The sequence below is a fragment of the Psittacula echo genome, assembly GCF_963264785.1.
Source record: "Psittacula echo genome assembly, chromosome: 4".
NCBI classification, from domain to species: domain Eukaryota; kingdom Metazoa; phylum Chordata; class Aves; order Psittaciformes; family Psittacidae; genus Psittacula; species Psittacula echo.
The window spans coordinates 21,513,666-21,531,492 of record NC_137738.1 but is presented as its reverse complement, the minus strand read 5'-3'; the positions used below and the strand labels follow the sequence as shown (position 1 = coordinate 21,531,492).

Below are 17,827 nucleotides of genomic sequence, written 5' to 3'. Positions count from 1 at the left end.
CTTGCCAAAATTTTCAGTTATTTTCCTCTTCTTGTCCCATAAAGTGCAGTGGAAATCATTGGTGGAGAGAAGATTGTGTCCTTTCATATGCCCATTTCTCAGACTGCAGCTTTTTGAAGGGCCCAACACCTGCTTGGCTATATAGTTGAAGTCAGATGTCTGCGGTTTCAGCTGTGCTTTTAACCATTCAGCCATCCACTGTAATCAGGAATTCATGAGTGGAATATGTACTGTGGCTTCATGTTTTCTTTATTCCCTGAGACTTAAGCTTGTCTTTTTTTCAAGGCCCCATGTAGATCCAGGTTGAGGAAAAAAGGAGTGGAGTGAACAGTGGGTTGACATACATTCCTGACCAAGTCACTTTCAATCTTTTACGCTGACTCAAGTCAAGGCTTTCCCCTTCCTGAGAAGCACTGTCACATGCATTTAATTTTTTAACACAGTATTGTCTTGTGTTCAGAATATTTAATCCCTCCTGCCTCCATCCTTCTGAAGGAAATTTTGTCTATTGGTCTCTTTCTGAAAGGGTAGAATTTGTGTTTGACATTGACTTGGCTGCACAGTAGGTTTCTTCACCACAGTATGTCACTTTGAAACCACTACTGTCATGCTCCGAATAGTGGCTAAAAACTATTTTGACTCCCAGCTCTGTGTGTACATTATAGTTAATCCAAGTGGCATGTGAGTTTGGCAGGACTCAAGGCAAGAAGCTCATTAAAGAAACTAAAAACAACCAACGAAAAAGTTTTCAGTGTTGCTTCCTTGCAGAAATGGTAAATGCCATTCAGGGGTTTAGATGGTGTTAAACAACTGAAGCTATTTCAGTCATAGATGAAGACAAGATTTGATATCCAGCCATGTTGCAGAAATGCTACTAGAATATCAATTTTCAGAACTGTTCTTTGAAGGGAATTTAGGATATAAACATTGTGACTGAGTGGAGTTTAGGCTTGAATTGCTGGCTGTACCCTTGGTGTTTATATAAGCTATTGGCATATCAGTTTGCAAGGAAGCATATATATGTTAAAGCATTTAGTGCTGGCTTTTAAACAAAGCATACTTCTCAAACCTAAGCTGTAGAAAATTCCTTGGTTTTCTTTTATGCTTGAGGACTTCAGTTCTATAGAGTAAATAACTAATTTCATAATAACTTGGCTTCAGAATTCCTTTAACTTTCCAAAGCAGTTGTAACTAGACTTCGCTTTAGATCTAGCATCACCTCAATGGCATCTGTTGTTGACTGACATTGTGAGCAGTGGATGTTTTTTCTAATGCAAATAAGCTTTAAGAGACTGACCTGGTTTGTTGAAGAAAGGCAACCTGCAGGTAAAGAAAAAGAGTAAATGTGAGAAATTTTTTTTCCTATATATTTCACTGTGTTTGCTAGTATTTATTTTGCAACAAATTTTACAGAAGTGCCCCTTAATTCAGCTGATATATTTGTAGCTAAGTAATGCTAGCTCAATCAGCAGCATGCAGAAATGTTTGTGGATAGCAGAACAGACTGAAAATTGTTACAGTTTTTGGAAGACAATTACAGTTACATAGGATGCTATGGAATTACCTGAATACACATAATGTTTCCGTCTGTGAAATAAGCTTAATTTCAAGTAGGTTACAATGATTAAGTGTCTAAACAAAGTACTATTACACTATCAATGCAGACATCTTTATCTCCTCCTCCCCAGTAACATTTTAAGAGGATATAAAGTATCTCATATGTGTTGTCTTTACAAAAATTGAAGCAGTATCTTGTGCAGTATGCATAACCTAGCTTGGAAATAGCATGCGTGAGCCTGGATCAGTTATATATATATATTTATTTCTTTTTTTTTAGATCTCTCTCTGTTATTCTCATGAAAAATAATCAATTATAAACAAGTAGCAATGTAAACTGTACCCATCCAGTCCTCTGTGGCATCAATAATTTGAGGCAGTTTCCTTTGGAGTGTTTGGCTATTCTGTTTCTTCCTCCAAATACCAGTCTGTGAAACTAAATCTAAAAAAACATTTTCCTCTTATGATAATGAAACTGTAGCTAAAACAGAGTGTGTGTGTGGGAAACCATCTCAGTCTGCCTTGTTTACACAAAGGTTTCCTATTCCAACAAATACAGATTTTGTAGTATCTCTGTAGGAAGGATGTTGTCTAGGAGTGTCTTCAGATCATCTCACTGCAGGAGTAATGCAACCTAAAGGAAATACTAGAGTAAACTTGTAGGAGTGCAGAAGCATCACTTGGCTAGGACTTTTTTGTGATATTTTAGATGAAAATAACTAGTCATGATATTATAAAATTTATTTTACAGTCAAGCCTTCAGACTGTGGCCAGAACATTGCGTAGAGTCTAGAACTAAACTTTCAGAGGCAAATGGAAAAAGATATTAAAGTTCCAATACAAAAATAAAAATAAAATAAAAGAATGGACTAATGTATGGTTTAAATAATGTGTTAATATAGTATAGATACCAAAATGCTGAGAAACTAAGAGGGGAGTCTGTTTCCCTTGTCTCTTAGAAATAGCCCATAGTAGATGGCTGTTAGAATAGGCAACAGCAGCTGTGTGTCAGCAGCTTGGAAAGAAATCCCGTCTCATCACTTGATTCACCATTTTTTTAAAAAGGAGGAGCTTTTAGAAGTTCTAAGAAAGCAAAGACTAATGTCCAATGGCTGGTTATTTCTTAATTTTTTGCTGTTTGTCAAGAATCAACTCAGACCAAAGTAGTGTGTTATATTGGAGGTACCTCAGCTCAGTTGCAGACTGCACCAGTCTTCAGCTGGTAAGGAAAGCATCAGGAAGCATAACTTTTATTTTACAGTAATTTATTTTGCATTTGATAATAATATATTATACAGTTTACAGAATGAGTTGTAGAAGCATACATGAAACAGCTGCATAAGCACTAAACAGCATTAAGACTAAAAGGCTTTTAACAGAATTACTAAATATGAGCTTTGAATCAATTGAGTAATTAGAAGAATAAAATCCCAATATCCATTTTGGGAAACTTGAGTAGGTGAAACAGGAATATATTTAGCTAGTTGAAATTTGAGAATCTGATCTTAGCTTTCTGTTCTTTAGTCAATGGAGGAACCAGTACCTGCAGAGTGTGATTTATTTCACTTCAGGCACTTATTTTACAATGGGTTAAATCGCTCCCTACATTTTTCTGTATTTTTGCATGGACTTTGAAGAAAGTGTAGACTTTTAGCTAGATTAAAGGCCTAAATTTTACATGGTTAAAGTTAGGTGCTTATTAAGATTTTAGGTATATATAATTGCAGCCTTCTTTGCACTTTATAGCAAGGTCATGCAATATAGCTTGTATCAGAAGTACAAGGCAACAGCAGGTAAACAACTGTTTTCACCTCATTTTATAAGAGAGAGCATTCTTTCTTCCAAGCCATTGAGATGGAAAAGGTTATGTTAAAGTGACTGTGGAAAGCCAGAGCTTACACATCTTGTCCAATGAAAGTAAAAGCTACTACGTAAAATCTTGGACAACATTAAAAGTGATGACAGTTTTTCTGTTAAATACTTTTTGTCACTCTGGCCAATCCTGACAAACATATCATGTAGGTGTAAATTATTACTATTTTTTTGAAACAAACCAATTACAGGTGCCAGACAATGATCTCACCATGATCAGTTTATGGCTGCTTAAAATCATTGCTACAAAATACATTGCTGTGCACCAGTACGTATGACTGTGTGAAGAAGTTCCCAGTAGGGAAATAAGCTTCCTGTCTTGCTGTTCAAAATGCTCACATGAAAAGTGTTAGTCTCTTTAAATACTTTTGTGAAACTTAAAAAAAGCTTGTAAAGTGATCAATTCATTGGGTTTAGCTCTTCTCTATTCACAAAATTAACACAGTTGGTAAAAACAAACTGCATCAAAAATCAGCAAATAATCATTAGAATGCCTGTGTGGAAAATTTGACATGTCTGTTTTTCATCATACATTTCATGCTAGTTAACTGTAGTTACCTGAGGAACTTGAATTTGAATTGTTTGTACTTGCAGAGAGGTAACATGCCAGGAAACATAAGCAAACAAACAGCAGTTGCCTTCAGCCATCTAACTTTACACTCTTCTTCAAGAGTGACTGCGAAGAGATACCTAAGGGTGAACAATAACAAGGCAGGCATGTGTTGCTTCTTTCTCCCTAATATTTTCCCAGACTCTAAAAAGTGATTTCCTGAGCCTAATCTGCCTTGTCTGCATGCTCAATGTATCTTAAATATTTGTCACGATTTGGTTGCCACTGGCTTCATTTAGTGACTTAACTCACCTATATCCTAACAATTTTGAAAATCTCTGCAATATCCCCCTTTGGTTGGGCCTACCCTAGTCAGACATTCCTTTTGTAGAAGTTGTTACATATTTATAAGGCATAAAACAATTATTCATCATCATAAAGCAATTGTTCTAGCAGTCTGTTTCTGAATTTTTTCCAGTACTGAATTATTCTTTCTTGAAATGAAGGCCAAGAACAGAACATACTAGTCGTGGATGGACGAACAAAGGTTTTATGTAATACTTTATGTAGGCTTCGTTATCGATTTGTATGCTTTATGTAGTATACTCCAGTATGTGATTCTGTGTTATTTTCCTAATTAATTACATATTGATTTGCCTTTTTAACAGCTGCCTAGTACTGAGCTAGTGTTTTCATGCAGCTGCAGTGCTAAAGAGGTGCTCTTGAATAGAAATGATTGGATTGGAACCTACCATTTTTTGTGGAGCCAGGATTATGCTTTCTATTGTGCATTGCTTGATATTTTATTTTATTACCTTTTGTACTATCCTGTTAGGTCTTTCTGCAGCTTCTTATTGCCTAATCACATCCTTACTTCAAAGAATATAATTTGTCACCTCAATTGCATTCTTCTGTTCCAGTTTGTATATTAATATTATAGCGTATGGATCACATCACAAAATCTGGATTTTGTGCAAGATTGCACTGGTCACCTCCATTGGGATGTCTGATTATGTCTCATACCATTTCCTACCTTTTAATCAATTAGTGACCTTTGCCAAGACATCTATTCTTATCTCATATAAAGGCTCAGTTTCTTTTTAAAAATCCTTTTTGGTGAGGGTCTTCTCAAAATATCCTAGAGATCCAAGTTGACTTCATCAAGCAGCTCATGTATATCCTTAAGCTGGTTAAACCTTCCAAAAGCCCCAAACAGGTTTGTAAAGCAGAAATATTTTTCTACAGATTCCTGGCCGACTCCCCACACACATTTGTCCAGGTATCTCTAATCCTTCTGTTCATTATATAGTCTCTTCTTACATGCCTTCCACATGATATGCTCGTAAAGCCAGTAGTTTCACTGATCCCCTGACACCAATTTTAAAGGTTGGCGTCATTTTTGTTGCTCTCTTATCTTCAGGCGCTGACACAGTTCTAAATGAGGACTTAGGCACTGCTTTTAGTGTCTCAGCTATCTCATCCCAAAACTAATTTAAAACTTTTTTTTCTAGCTATTCTTTATCCTGTTAATTTTTTAGCATCAAAATTCTTAGCATATAGCCTCTCCTGCAGCTTTTTAATTTGAGAGAGTCTCTCTTGTGATTCTCTCCCTTACCCAGAAAGGGTCCCTGGGACCCATTCTTCTGTAATGCTAAGGCAATGAACTCATAGAGCTTCTCTAAAATGGCTTTTATACCAGGGCTGTGATCAGGTCATGTGGGATCTCAAAATTTTTGTTCCTGCTGTATAGGAAGAAGGATTTAGCACTGATTTTGGCTCTCTTGGTTAGTTGCTCCTGAAACAGTTTTTGGACTCCATAATTAAGTTTTTAGGTATATTTTATTATTATTACCTATTATCCAGACTCCTTGATGCTTTCTGTATTCTGTTTTAATGCAACTTCAGTTTTTTGAAGAGCAGTGTTTCATTTTTAATAGCTTTTAACAATATTGTTTAACATTTGTCAACTTTCTAAATCAGTTCTTGAAACAAAAAAATTTTTGAGTCGTCATCCAAAAAGGGATGCTTTAGAATGATTGCTATTAATTCCACTATTACAAAGATTATGGCTATTTATGTTGCAAACTATATAACTAGTTAAACTGGATACCTTATTCATTAGGCTGCCAATGTAGATCTGATTAATCAGATTAAAGCATTGGTTGTAAATTGTAAGCTATAGGGAATTAGCTTTTGCTGATTTACTACAAAATACTTTTTTCCTGCTGCAGAATAGGTCTTACTTTAGAGTTCTGTTTTATCTGTCTATTTTTATCTACTTCTCTTTGTGTCATGGTTTAAGCCCATCTGGCAGCCCAGAACCACACAGCCACTCACTCACTCTCCCCATTCCATTCCCCACTCCTGGAGGGATGGGGAGGAGAATCAAAAGAATGTAACTCCCACAGGTTGAGATAAGAACAGCCCAGTAACTAAGGTATGTCACAAACCACTACTGCTACCACCAATAATAATAATGATAAGAGAAATAACAAGGAAAGAGAATACAACTGCTCACCACCTGCTGACTGATACCCAGCCTGACCCAAGCAGTGATCTAGCCCTTCCGGGTAACTGCCCCCAGTTTATATAGTGGGCATGACGTGCTGTGGTATGGAATACCTCTTTGGCTAGTTTTGGGTCAGGTTTCCTGTCTCGGGTTCCTTCCGGCTGCCCCTCCTCCCTGTCAGAGCATGAGACTCACAAAGTCCTTTGTCAGACTAAACATTACTGAGCAACAACTAAAACCATTGGTGTTATCAGTGCTGTTCCCAGGCTGAAAGTCAAAAGCACAGCACTGCACCAGCTACTAAGGAGGAGAAAAATGACTGCTACTGCTGAAACCAGGACACTTTGTTTTCTTTCCTTTTTCTATTCTATTCAACTACCTAAGACATGATTCTAGAGTGAACAGAAAATACGAAAGGTGAATGATGTGGTGATTAGTGACTTCTCTTCATGTTGTTATGAAAATATGCCTGATCATAAAACCTACAGCAACAGCTCCTAAATTCCACTCTGATTTCAACTCCTGAAATTCTCTGGGGTGAACTGCTTTACCTGTTCTTGAAATCAGAACAAATACAGGGCATAGAAGTGAAATGTCTGGAAGATACTCTGACAGGAGCTGATACCGTCATTAAAAATGTTTAAAAGCAACCTACAATTCTACTCTACATTCAGATTTAAAACACAACTTTAAATTTTATTTGATTTAGATTGGAAAATCATTAAAACAATTTCATTTTTCTCCTGTGTTTCAAGGTTTCTATTACTGTACTTATGTGTCTTAAGGCATTTTACATGGATGTGGCAGAAATGGAAATTGGAGACCTATTATAGCATTGCTTTGATCTGGAAGAACTGCAGCTGTGACAAAAATCTGTCTAGAATAAGGAGCGGATTAATCCTTTCTGTTTGAATGAAGTTATGTTTAGGATGTTGAAAAATTATGTTTAGGATGATGAAAAATAAGTTCCAGTTTTGTGAAAATTTAGCTGTCACTTGGTTTACCCATGGCTTTCAAAAGCTATGGTTGTGTCAGTGTTCTGGCTGCCTTGCTGCTGTGGTGTTCTTGTTATATTTCAAGTTTTCTTGCTGCCTTCTTTACTTCCTCCTACTCCTGATGAATAGAGAAACGTGTTATTTTTTCATCTGAAGTCACATTTGTATTAGTGATCAGTGTTTAGTGACTTCAGTTGACTACCTCAAGCTGACTGTAACTATTTCTGCTAGCAGCTGACATTGGACAAGGGAAGAAGTGCCTGAAGCAGGGAATTTCTTTATTACTTCCCTGTTCTCCTGAAAAATTTTGTTAAGCAATGAAAAAATTCTGGAGTACACCATTAGCTATTGGCTTCCAACTAGACTTTCTGCTACTTATCACAACCTTCTGGGCCTACCTGTCCAGCTGGTTTTCAGTCCATCTCACTGTCTGCTTACGAGCTTCTTAATGAATATCTGATGAAAACAGTGCTGAAAGCCTGACTGAAGTCCAGGTGAGCAATGTCCATCTCTCTCCCGAAATCTACCAAGCCAGTCATTTCATCATAGAGGTTATAAGTTGATTAAACATGACTTCCCCTTGGTGAATGTCTACTGACTCCTCCCTCCATGAGTTAAGAAATGTCTTCAAGGGCGATTTGTTTCATATTATTTCCAAGGAATGAGGTGAGGTTAACCTGGATCCTCCTTCTTGCTCTTCCAAAAGATAGGAGTGATATTTGCTTTCTGTTGTCCTCAGGAACCTTTGTTGATCGCCATGTCATTTTAAATATAATTGATTTTTTGACAGACAGCCTCTATTCTGTACCTTGTTCTTGTGGCTAGTAACAAGTTTTAATCAAATTATTGACTGTTATTTCTGTAATGGTAATTGTATCATATGTACTAAGAAGAATTAACAAAGCAAGAAGAAAGTCAGACTGCAGCAAAGTCTTGCCTCCAAACTAAGATAAGGGAGCATAATTTCAATCTGTGACCTATCATCACAATTAATATACTATCTTTGCAATTTTAACCTATAATATGAAGCCTGCTGCAAAGTTAAAGAATATTATGATGAATTTAAGCTTATGTATATCACCACTATATAGCTTTTGTGATCATCCATACTCTGTGCCATGATTTAGGATATATTTTCATGTGATACTTTTTTTTGTTTTCACAGGGAGCTTGAATATTAGCTATGTTGCCCTTTGTGCCACTTAGAGGTATCTCTTGTAGTATACATGTAAATGTTAGTGGTCTGTTGACTAAAGAGAACATCCATCCACATTGAGTTGTAAGCCCAGTTTCTTTATTATCTCTGAAAACATGTCCAACTGTGAATAAAATAATGTAATTCTCATCTCTGTATATTCTTCTGTTTTTCCCCATTTGTGTACTACAAGCTAGTGGTAATGCCGGTCAGTGAAAGATGGACAGCTGTGGTCATGTACCTAGAGTGACTAGAAAGAGGATGTGTGCTTTACCCTTTGGGACTTTTTTGATATTTAGTGGCTTTGTTTTGTATAATCTATATCCACTTAGTCATAGAATTTTGACTGAAAACAGACCACGGTATAAGCAGAGAATGGCTTTAAAACTTAAAAGTATTTGTAAAATTGTTATTCCCGTGAGTTTAAACTGAGTAAGGTGTTTCAATTTAGAATGGTATTAGAAAGGTATTACTGAAGTATCTTGGTCTGCTAAATGGTTCTTTCTGTTCTGCAACTGCTCCTAGGTCTAGGCTGCCTTCTGCACATACCATACTCCCATTTGTCATTGTAACAGTTTTCCAGAATGTACTTTTACATTTATGCAAGCTTGAAAAATGTTCTGTATAGCAGTATAGTAAAGTTTAAAATAGCATATTTTTTTGTGTGTTTTTGTTTCCTTTACAGTATAGACCTTCAAAAGAACAACCCAATACACAAATTAACTGAAGAGGAACTTCTGGCTTTTACTTCAGTAAGTAACTCATCCTGACTTCTTAGTAAACATGTTATCACTTACAGAGTAAGTGAAGTATCGAGCAGTAACCTGTTAATCACATCAACCATGAAACTATAAACAAATATTCTTTTTAGTGCTCAGTCATTTCATTAAATTTTGTGTATTTCAAGAAATTAAAGTGGTGCTGCAGTTCAATCCAGCCATCATCATGTGGGATAAGCTTGACATTGAAACATTTAATTTCACTGGAAAACAGAACATTTTTTGTTTTAATTTGTAGTAAGTATATGAATTAGAATGCAATATTCAACGGTGCATTTTTATAGCAAACACTTCCTACGGCACTGGTGTTGAAAGTGTCCTTCTTTAAACAGTGTTTAAGTGGAGTTTGAAAGGAATTTCAGCTTTGTTCTGTCAGATTTATTCAGTCCATGTATCACATGTTCTGTTTTGACGTGTTTATTCCTGGTTCAGTGGCTGATTTGTTGCAGAACAATTCTGTTACTTTCAAAGTGCCTTGAAAATACTAACTTGGTATTTTTTCTATGTGGTGGTTTTTTGGTTTGTGGTGTTTCTTTTGGGATTTTTTTTTTTTTAACTCAAGACAAATATTAGTTTGCTGCTTGGTCTTTTCTGCTTTTCTGTGTTTTCAACAGTACATTATAGGGGGGGTGGAGGAAGAAAGGCCTTTGATTATATTGTAATTTTTTCTTACTTTCCACAATGTTAGAGGTCAGCTTTGGTGCAGTAAGAAGGGCTTGCTCTCCTACCCAAGCATTGTGGTCTGAGACTATTACATTTGCTGTAATAGTGCCATATGAAAAAAATAAATTCTTGTTAAAAGTTTGCAGATAGGATCTTGGTAAAAATCCCTTTGATTTCAGTAGAGTGAGAATTTTTTTCACTGACTTTGTAGTTATCTAAAAGGACTACAGGCAGTAATCTAAGGTTAAATGTAGTAATGTTTCGTTGGGTTGTTTGTTTTTTTGTGGTGGTGAAAAGTTCAGTCTGTAAAAAAGAAAATCCTAATCTTTGCATTAAATAGGTAAATGTAAAATAGGTTGGTTTTACAGTAATGTTTAGCTCATCTATGCTAATAGAGTACATGTAAGATCTACATGAGGGAGCTGAGTGAACCGCTGTGAAACAATTGGGGGTTTGTAGGTTTTCTCTTTGCTACAGTGATTATAGTGCTTTCTCATAATACAGTTTTTGAAGTATTTGTTTTGAACTGTAGTTTTGGGGGTTTGTTGGTTTTTGGGGTTTTTTTAGGGTAGGAATAGAGAGAAGGGAAAAAATTGAGATGGAGAAAAAATGTGACTGTTAACTCTCATGTGTTGTAGTAATTGAGGGTACCCAGTGATGTTATTAAAGAATGGTGACCATTAAAGGAGAGGAAAAAACTTACAGAAAGAATAAATATGTACAAAGTAAGGAAATGCACACATAGAGAAGGCTGTAGGAATGAAAAAAGAGCCAAATAGTGCAAGCTTTTAAAAAAATGGAGAAATTATTACAATATATTTTTTAAAAAAGTTAATGCAAATGTATGAAGTTTCAAGACATGAATATAATTTTCTTAAAACAAACTGTCGCTTTTGTTGTAAAAATAATATATTTTAAATTGAGGGTTTTTTGTGAAAACTCAGAATTTTGCTTCTCATATTTTATTTCCTGTCAAACTTCCTGGACCTTTTCTGTTACTCCCTGCTTCACTATTTTCACTACCCATTATTATTTGCATAATTTTTGGGTGGAAAAGCAGCCATTATATACCTGAATCTTGAAATAACTTCTCCATATATTCTGTCCTTTTAACATTACATGGAGTGATATTGTAATAACAAAACATCTTCAGCATCTTTAAGGTCGGCCTTACTTCTGTAATGGTGGACCTTTCAGAATAATGAAACTAGGTGTGGGGTTTAGCTGTTTTAACACTTCAGTTTTCAAACATTTCAACATTCTTCAGGTTTTACAACAGAGGAGAAAAAGTCAACATAGCACATATACTAGGGAAGAATCAGCTTTACTGTCATCTTTTATCTGACGTTGCTTGACAGATCATATTACCTGTTATCTGTGATGTAGGAAATCTGTTGAGTGAATTCTTTGTAATGATGAGCAAATTAAACTGCATTTTTCTGCCATCTAGTGGCTGGTTCCTCAATGGACAGCTGATGAAGTTGCTTCTTAAACGTTTATTGCAGTGGCTGTGAGGAGCTTATGTGTTTTTTGGGGTTTCTTTGTTTGTTGGGTTTTTTGTTTGGTTTTTTGTTTGTTTGGTTTTGGGGTTTTTTTTAGGTTTGTTATGGAGCTTCTAAGTCAGTTACAGCTTGCTTCATCCTTGTAAGATCAGCAGCCACTATCAGGATAGATTTCCAGAGAAACAAACACAGCTGGACAATATGTGCAGGCATCCCTATCACTTTGTGCTCTGACTATCAGCAAAGGGTCTGTAGCAATAAACTAGCAGCAAGGTAGTTCTTGCTAGTGGTACAGAATTCAGACAGCAGTGACTTGAAGAAGCTGGTACCCTAAAAATTAGAGGAAATAATAAATTTCATTCTCAGAATAGTGTTCTTTTAACGTTTTGCTTAATGTTTCCAAGTTAACTGGATGTAGGGATGCAATTTAATCTTACCATTATTTTCTCTTTTGATCTTGACTGGTGTTTCCAAGATATGTATATGGATTTTAACATTGCTATCCTGAATCTTTCCTGGAAACTGAAGGCAGGAATCAGATCTTAGCTTATTTAAATTCTTTTCAATAAAGACAGCTTTTGTGGAGTTTGCACCTGCACCTAAAATAGTGCATACTCACTGCAGAATTTCATGATAAAATCTGAGTTCTTTTGCATCTTAGCTCTGAGTCCCCAACGCAAGCAAATCCATTGCTGTGCTCCCTGGAAGTAGGGATATTCTGTGTGCATGTTAACACAGCCTTGGTTCTCATGGTGTGTGCTAGCTGAGTATGCAAGTGACACTGCAAATATTATCAGTTGTATTTGAGGTATTTACCAAGCTTTGGTACTACCTAGTGAAACAGGCAAATGAGCACTATATCAATGCTGCTCTAGTAATTTGTTTAGCATCATTTAAACTGCTGTGTGTGCGTGTGTGTGTGAGCAGGCATCTTCTCAGCCTACATGTGGATTCCTAAATCTGCAGGCTGGTTAGATGGTTGTCATGCATTCATTTCATATCTGCTGAAATTTATGTTTCCTGAAGAAAGGAAAGCATTTCAAGATATCTTAGGAAACTTGAAAAATTGTAAGGCATTTTTACTAGATCAGGGAATCTCCAAGAGATCCTCTTGCTTTGGACACTGCAAAACAAATGCATGTGACCTGCAATTTCTCTTGAACAGTGGGAATTAAGGTAGTATGAAAGGGAAAGGATGATCAAAGTGGAATCAAGTAGGTGATGTGGGCCTGCTTTGTACTAGGTGTAGTTTGGCCAACAGGCTTTCTAAACACCCTTTTTTATGGGCAGAAGTTAAAAATTACTAGATCTCTAAGATATATATATATGTATTTTAAGCAGCACAGCTTAGAGTCTACAAATAGCACTATTACGTCACTATTAGTCACTGCTTGGTGACTGCTGTCAAATACAAAAGGATTGCTGCTTTTCATTTGCTGAAGTCACTTTGGAATAACTGCCATTGTCCTAAAAATAAACTTTTGTAAATAAGAATTACTTTAAGTATTTCTATTGGGGTGTATCAAATCCTGTGTGCTTCTTGGGTATGTAATCTCATGTGTCTGGGATAGCTCCTCTTGGTACAATAATTTGGACTTCAGTGCTTGAGGAGTTCTAGTCAAATCTGTTCATCTATTGTCAGCATAATATTTCAGTTTTTAAGATGTTAATATATAGCTGAAACTAGATGCGTTAATTTTTTTTCTTGCTTATAGTTAAATTGTTTATTTTTGATCTTTACTTGAGAAGTAATGTATGTGCACTTAAGAATAAACACAAAATTAAACATTTTAAGGGAAATTAAATATACTTTTTCTCATGTATAATGTTTTCGGAAAATGGTTATACTATTTTTAATTCTGTTATGGTAAGCACTTGAACTTCTAAGAAAGCTAAGTTCTTATTTAGTAATTAAATATCACACTGTATGCTTTAGAGACCCAGTTATGCATATGATATTCAGCAATCTTGCTGATTCAGCTGGCTGAATATTGCATTTAAAAGCCATTTTTCAGAGAGGAAAGAAACATAAACCAGGAGTGAAAGCCAATGCTTCTGTTAGAATTACCAGTTTCTTCCTTTTTTCCCCCAGAGCTTTCTGTATAAGAAGTATACGATGCAAAAAACCAAAGAACTAACTCAGTATTGCTTTAACATTCAGGTTTTGCAGCCCAGTTTACTCTCAGCTCTCAGGTTAGTTTTACAATGCCTAAATATGCTTCCTTATCCCATCTTTCATTTCAGTGGGTTGTTTTAATGTAAAAATAGAAATGTGAAGTCTGCTTTATAATAGGTTTTATATTAGGCAGCAGTTTTTCCTTGGAAGTTCAGAAGTACATCACACTGATCTTTGTATATCAGTGATCCAAATATCTTTTTAGGAAAAAAAAAACAAACCAAAGCAACCTTTTCGTAAATGACCAAAAGTGAGGTCTTAACATCACTTCTATTAAATATTTGCTGTTTGCATTATTTTGAATAGGTAATACAGTTAAAACAATATACCAAAGAGGAGATTTAAATGAACACCAGTGTTATATAAATGTACATAATATTTCAGTATATTTTTAAATAGAACTTTTAAGAAAATAAGTTTAAAGCTTTATAAAAGATATCCATCATGCAAATATAAACTTTAACACAGGGAACTAAAAACTAATTCTGAAATGTAAGAGTTCCATGAACACATGAAAGCTGTGTGTAAGAACTGGTAAATCTTCCTTTATGTTTTAAGACTATGCAGTTTTTGCAGACAAATAGGGGAAGGATTAAGCAATGGCTGGTGTTGCACTTTTCTCTTACAAAAGAGAATAAAATAAAAAAAAAAAAACCAACCCACTCAGTAATACAAGTTCTTAAAGCTTTATAGAAAGCTTATACTGTAGTTTATAGTTTACATACTGGGGATGCAATTCAGTGTTTATAGTCTGATATTACACTCCCAACAGAGAATATCCAAGATTACAGAGCTGCAGCTGGTCCTTAACATTACCCCTTCAATTTGTCCTAGTCCTTGCTTTGTCCAGGAGAAACGAGCTTTGTGGTAAATGTGATAAGTACTTAGCCTGTTGTGGGGAATTGACTTTTTTTGCCTTATTAGTCTGGTATGATCAACCTACTTAGAGTGGTAGCAACAATATTAACCTGTAGAGGACTAAGGACAAAAAGTTACCAGAAACTGTGGAAAAGAAGCCTCTTGTTTTGTGCTTCCCACATCTTAGCTTCATATTTATATTATTTGGAGTCCACAGAAGATGAAAAGGAAAAGGAAAGGGACTGTGGAAAAATTAGAATTTAGTTGCATTGATTTGCTATACTCCTGAGAGTTCTATCATTTATGGAGGGTAGAGCAGTTGGTTTCTTTATTGAGTGGTGAAAAACAAGAAGAGAAAGCTCTAGCAGCTCTTCTGTCTTTCAACACTTTGAACAGGTGAGGATATCTTTCTTAAAGAGAAGGGAAAAAAAAGTGTAATAGCTTTTATTTTGCTCAGATTACAAAACTTAAAACTTATTCACCATCTTCTAACAAAAATGCCTGATCATTTGGAAATTGTTCCAGTGATACTGTGAGAGATACCAAGGTCTGACTCGGAGAATGAGAAGAAGTCTGTCAAAATCCAAGGACTACTGTGCATTCCAAAGAGGGACCAGATGGGAATGTGTCATGTCTTTTGTTTTTCCACTGTGTTGTGCTACTCATTCCATAACAGGCAGGTTTTTTTAAGGAATTTCAGAATGGTTGGACAGGGTGGGGTTTTATTGAGTTTTTTTTGTGTGTGTGTGTGTGTTGTTTTGTTTTGTTTTTTTGTTTGTTTGTTTTGTTTTCCAGGGGTGGGCATTTATTATGTGTATAGTAGAAACTGTCTCTGTATGGTTCCCTTTGAAAATCACAGCAGAGAATTATAGTCCACATTTTATTGAGAGTGTGTGTATTGCACATATGAATACTTCTGCTTTTCACTGTAAAAATGGGGCTTTGGAAGGAGGGAGCAGAAGGTGGAAATGGGAATGCTTTGTTTTTCTCATCTTTTGTATAGTATTTGTGATATTAATGTGGAACTAGGGAGCAATCAAACCACAGCATATGATATTTTTTAATGTTAAGCCTTCCTATCAAAATCTCTATAAAACTAACATGCCAATTTGATTTCTAAAGAGAAGCTGTTTATATAGCTTAAATAAAAGTGCATTTTTCTCTGCTGAGAAAATGGCTGTAGTTTTCTTTGTTTTATAACCAGCAAGGGTATTGAAAACCTCATTAAGGGTGCCATGTGTCTCTAGGGCTGTAGCTTTCATGGCTTTATAAAAAGTCTCTTTCACTTCTTTTCTAAGCTGTGTTGCCCATTTTGAATAGCCTCTGTTGGTTACAAGATTATAACACTGCAAAGACTTTCAGCAAAGCCCTGCTAGTACTAGTAAGACTTTTTTTTGTAAATGAATTCAAAGCTGTTCTATTCTCCCCCCTCCCCCCCCCCTTTTTTTTTTTTTTTATTCAAAAGTCTGAATCATTTTCCAGGAATGTTAGGATCTAAACACTTGCTAATTTAAGGCATGTATGCTTTCTGGCCCATCACACGTTACTGAGAAATCGGATTGAGTATAGCAAAAGAGAAGCTGCCTCTTTCTGCTGGAGTATCATGTGTGAAGGCTCAACCAGATTTCTTGGATGTTTTTTCACAAAGTGTCTGGTACTTATGTTTACAAAGTATTGTGGATAGGAAATTGACCTAGTGGTGTCAGTTATTTTTGCTGCTGTTGTAAGCATTTAGGTATTTTAGGGTAAAGTAAGTGGGAGCTGTAGTACATGTGTTTCAGAACACGGGGGGAAGCTTGCATTCCATTCCAAAACTGGAATTAAGTAACAGTCTGTTTGAAGTTGGTTTATTTTGCAAACTATCAGATTTCAACATAATTGACACTTTTATCTCTTTCAACTTTGTTCTCTGTGATCTACATTCTTCCCTGAGTCCATGAGATCCACAGGTCTGCTTGCATCATACCTTACAGGACATGATTCATGATTTATTGTGTGCCTTTCTGAGCAGGAAGAAATTTCAGATAGCCTTTACTTTCCAGAATAGTCTGCTCTTTGTATAATCTGTACAGAATTACTTAAGTGACAGATTTTAATGGGCTCATTGAAACTGCAATGGTAAGAGAACATGAAAAATGTGTTTAAATATTGATAGATTATTTCCTTGTCTAAGGGTTTGGGAAGTTAAGCAGGCAAATTTGATGACAGTTAGTAACATTTTTTCCCACAGCAGCCTTTCTTCTTCCCCTCCTCCTTCCTCTTTATCTATCAGCAGTTCACTTATTTCTTTTTCTAGCAACCTCTCTGACAGCCAATTGACATGTTGCAGGCTTCCCTTCCCCCTCTCATGTACTTCACCAGTTAACAACTATTAGAACTTACTTCAGCAAGAAGATTAAATTAATCCCCTTATTCAACAAAATGATGTCTGACGTATCATCTGAAGGAAATAAGATATTTTCTACTACTCGGTGTATTGCTTAGTATTCCCGTTCTGACAATATTCTAATGATCAGTTCAGTGAATATGTTATCAGCATTAGAAGTCACTTTTTTTTTAGTGGTCTGTATTCTACTGATCTGCCTTTTTGGCTGGGGAGGAGGCAGATGAGCTAATAAACAAGGGGTAAATCCAAGTGTCCCTTTTCCAAAGTAGATTTACATTTTTGTTCTTTTACCTTATGTGAGAGAGAATTATGCTTAAAGTTTAGCTGTCCTAAATCTCCTCTGCCTAGTTTTAGTATTGCCACTTCATTCGTTTGGCTTTTTCCTTCCTAATTGAACATTTCAAATATTCCTCCAATCTTACTTGTTCCATAGCATCTGAAAAAATGAAGTTGGTTGAATTCTTTTTTTCTTGTCAAGTTGCTACTGTCTCCAAGCAACTGAGTTTAATTTTCTCTGATTATATCATGTCTGTACTTCGGATGAAGTAGAATATTTCTTATATTGGCACCCCAAACATTCTTTCTGGTCTTTATTAAAGATGAAACACTGAAAAAGTATCTTCTTGGTTTGTTGTTATTGGGGGGGTTGTTTGTTTGTTTTGGGTTTTTTTTGTTTGGTAGGGATTTTTTTTAAATATTAAACAGTTTAGGATAGGTTTGATTGGAATGTCCTAGTCCTTGATCATCATCATTAATTATGTATTTTTTTCTTCCCTCTCAGGTTG

At 35.7% G+C, this 17,827-nt stretch overlaps 1 protein-coding gene across 1 annotated transcript in view; it reads left to right on the top strand.

Moving 5' to 3' along the window:
* Positions 1 to 17,827, top strand: part of TTC27 (tetratricopeptide repeat domain 27) — a gene marked incomplete at its 3' end in the record, with an annotated part of 120,567 nt that overhangs the window by 33,605 nt on the left and 69,135 nt on the right. Inside the window, exon 9 of the mRNA XM_080614541.1 lies at positions 9,364 to 9,430. Within this exon, the coding sequence (XP_080470667.1) occupies positions 9,364 to 9,430 (67 nt within the window). The remainder of the gene's footprint in view (positions 1 to 9,363; positions 9,431 to 17,827) is intronic.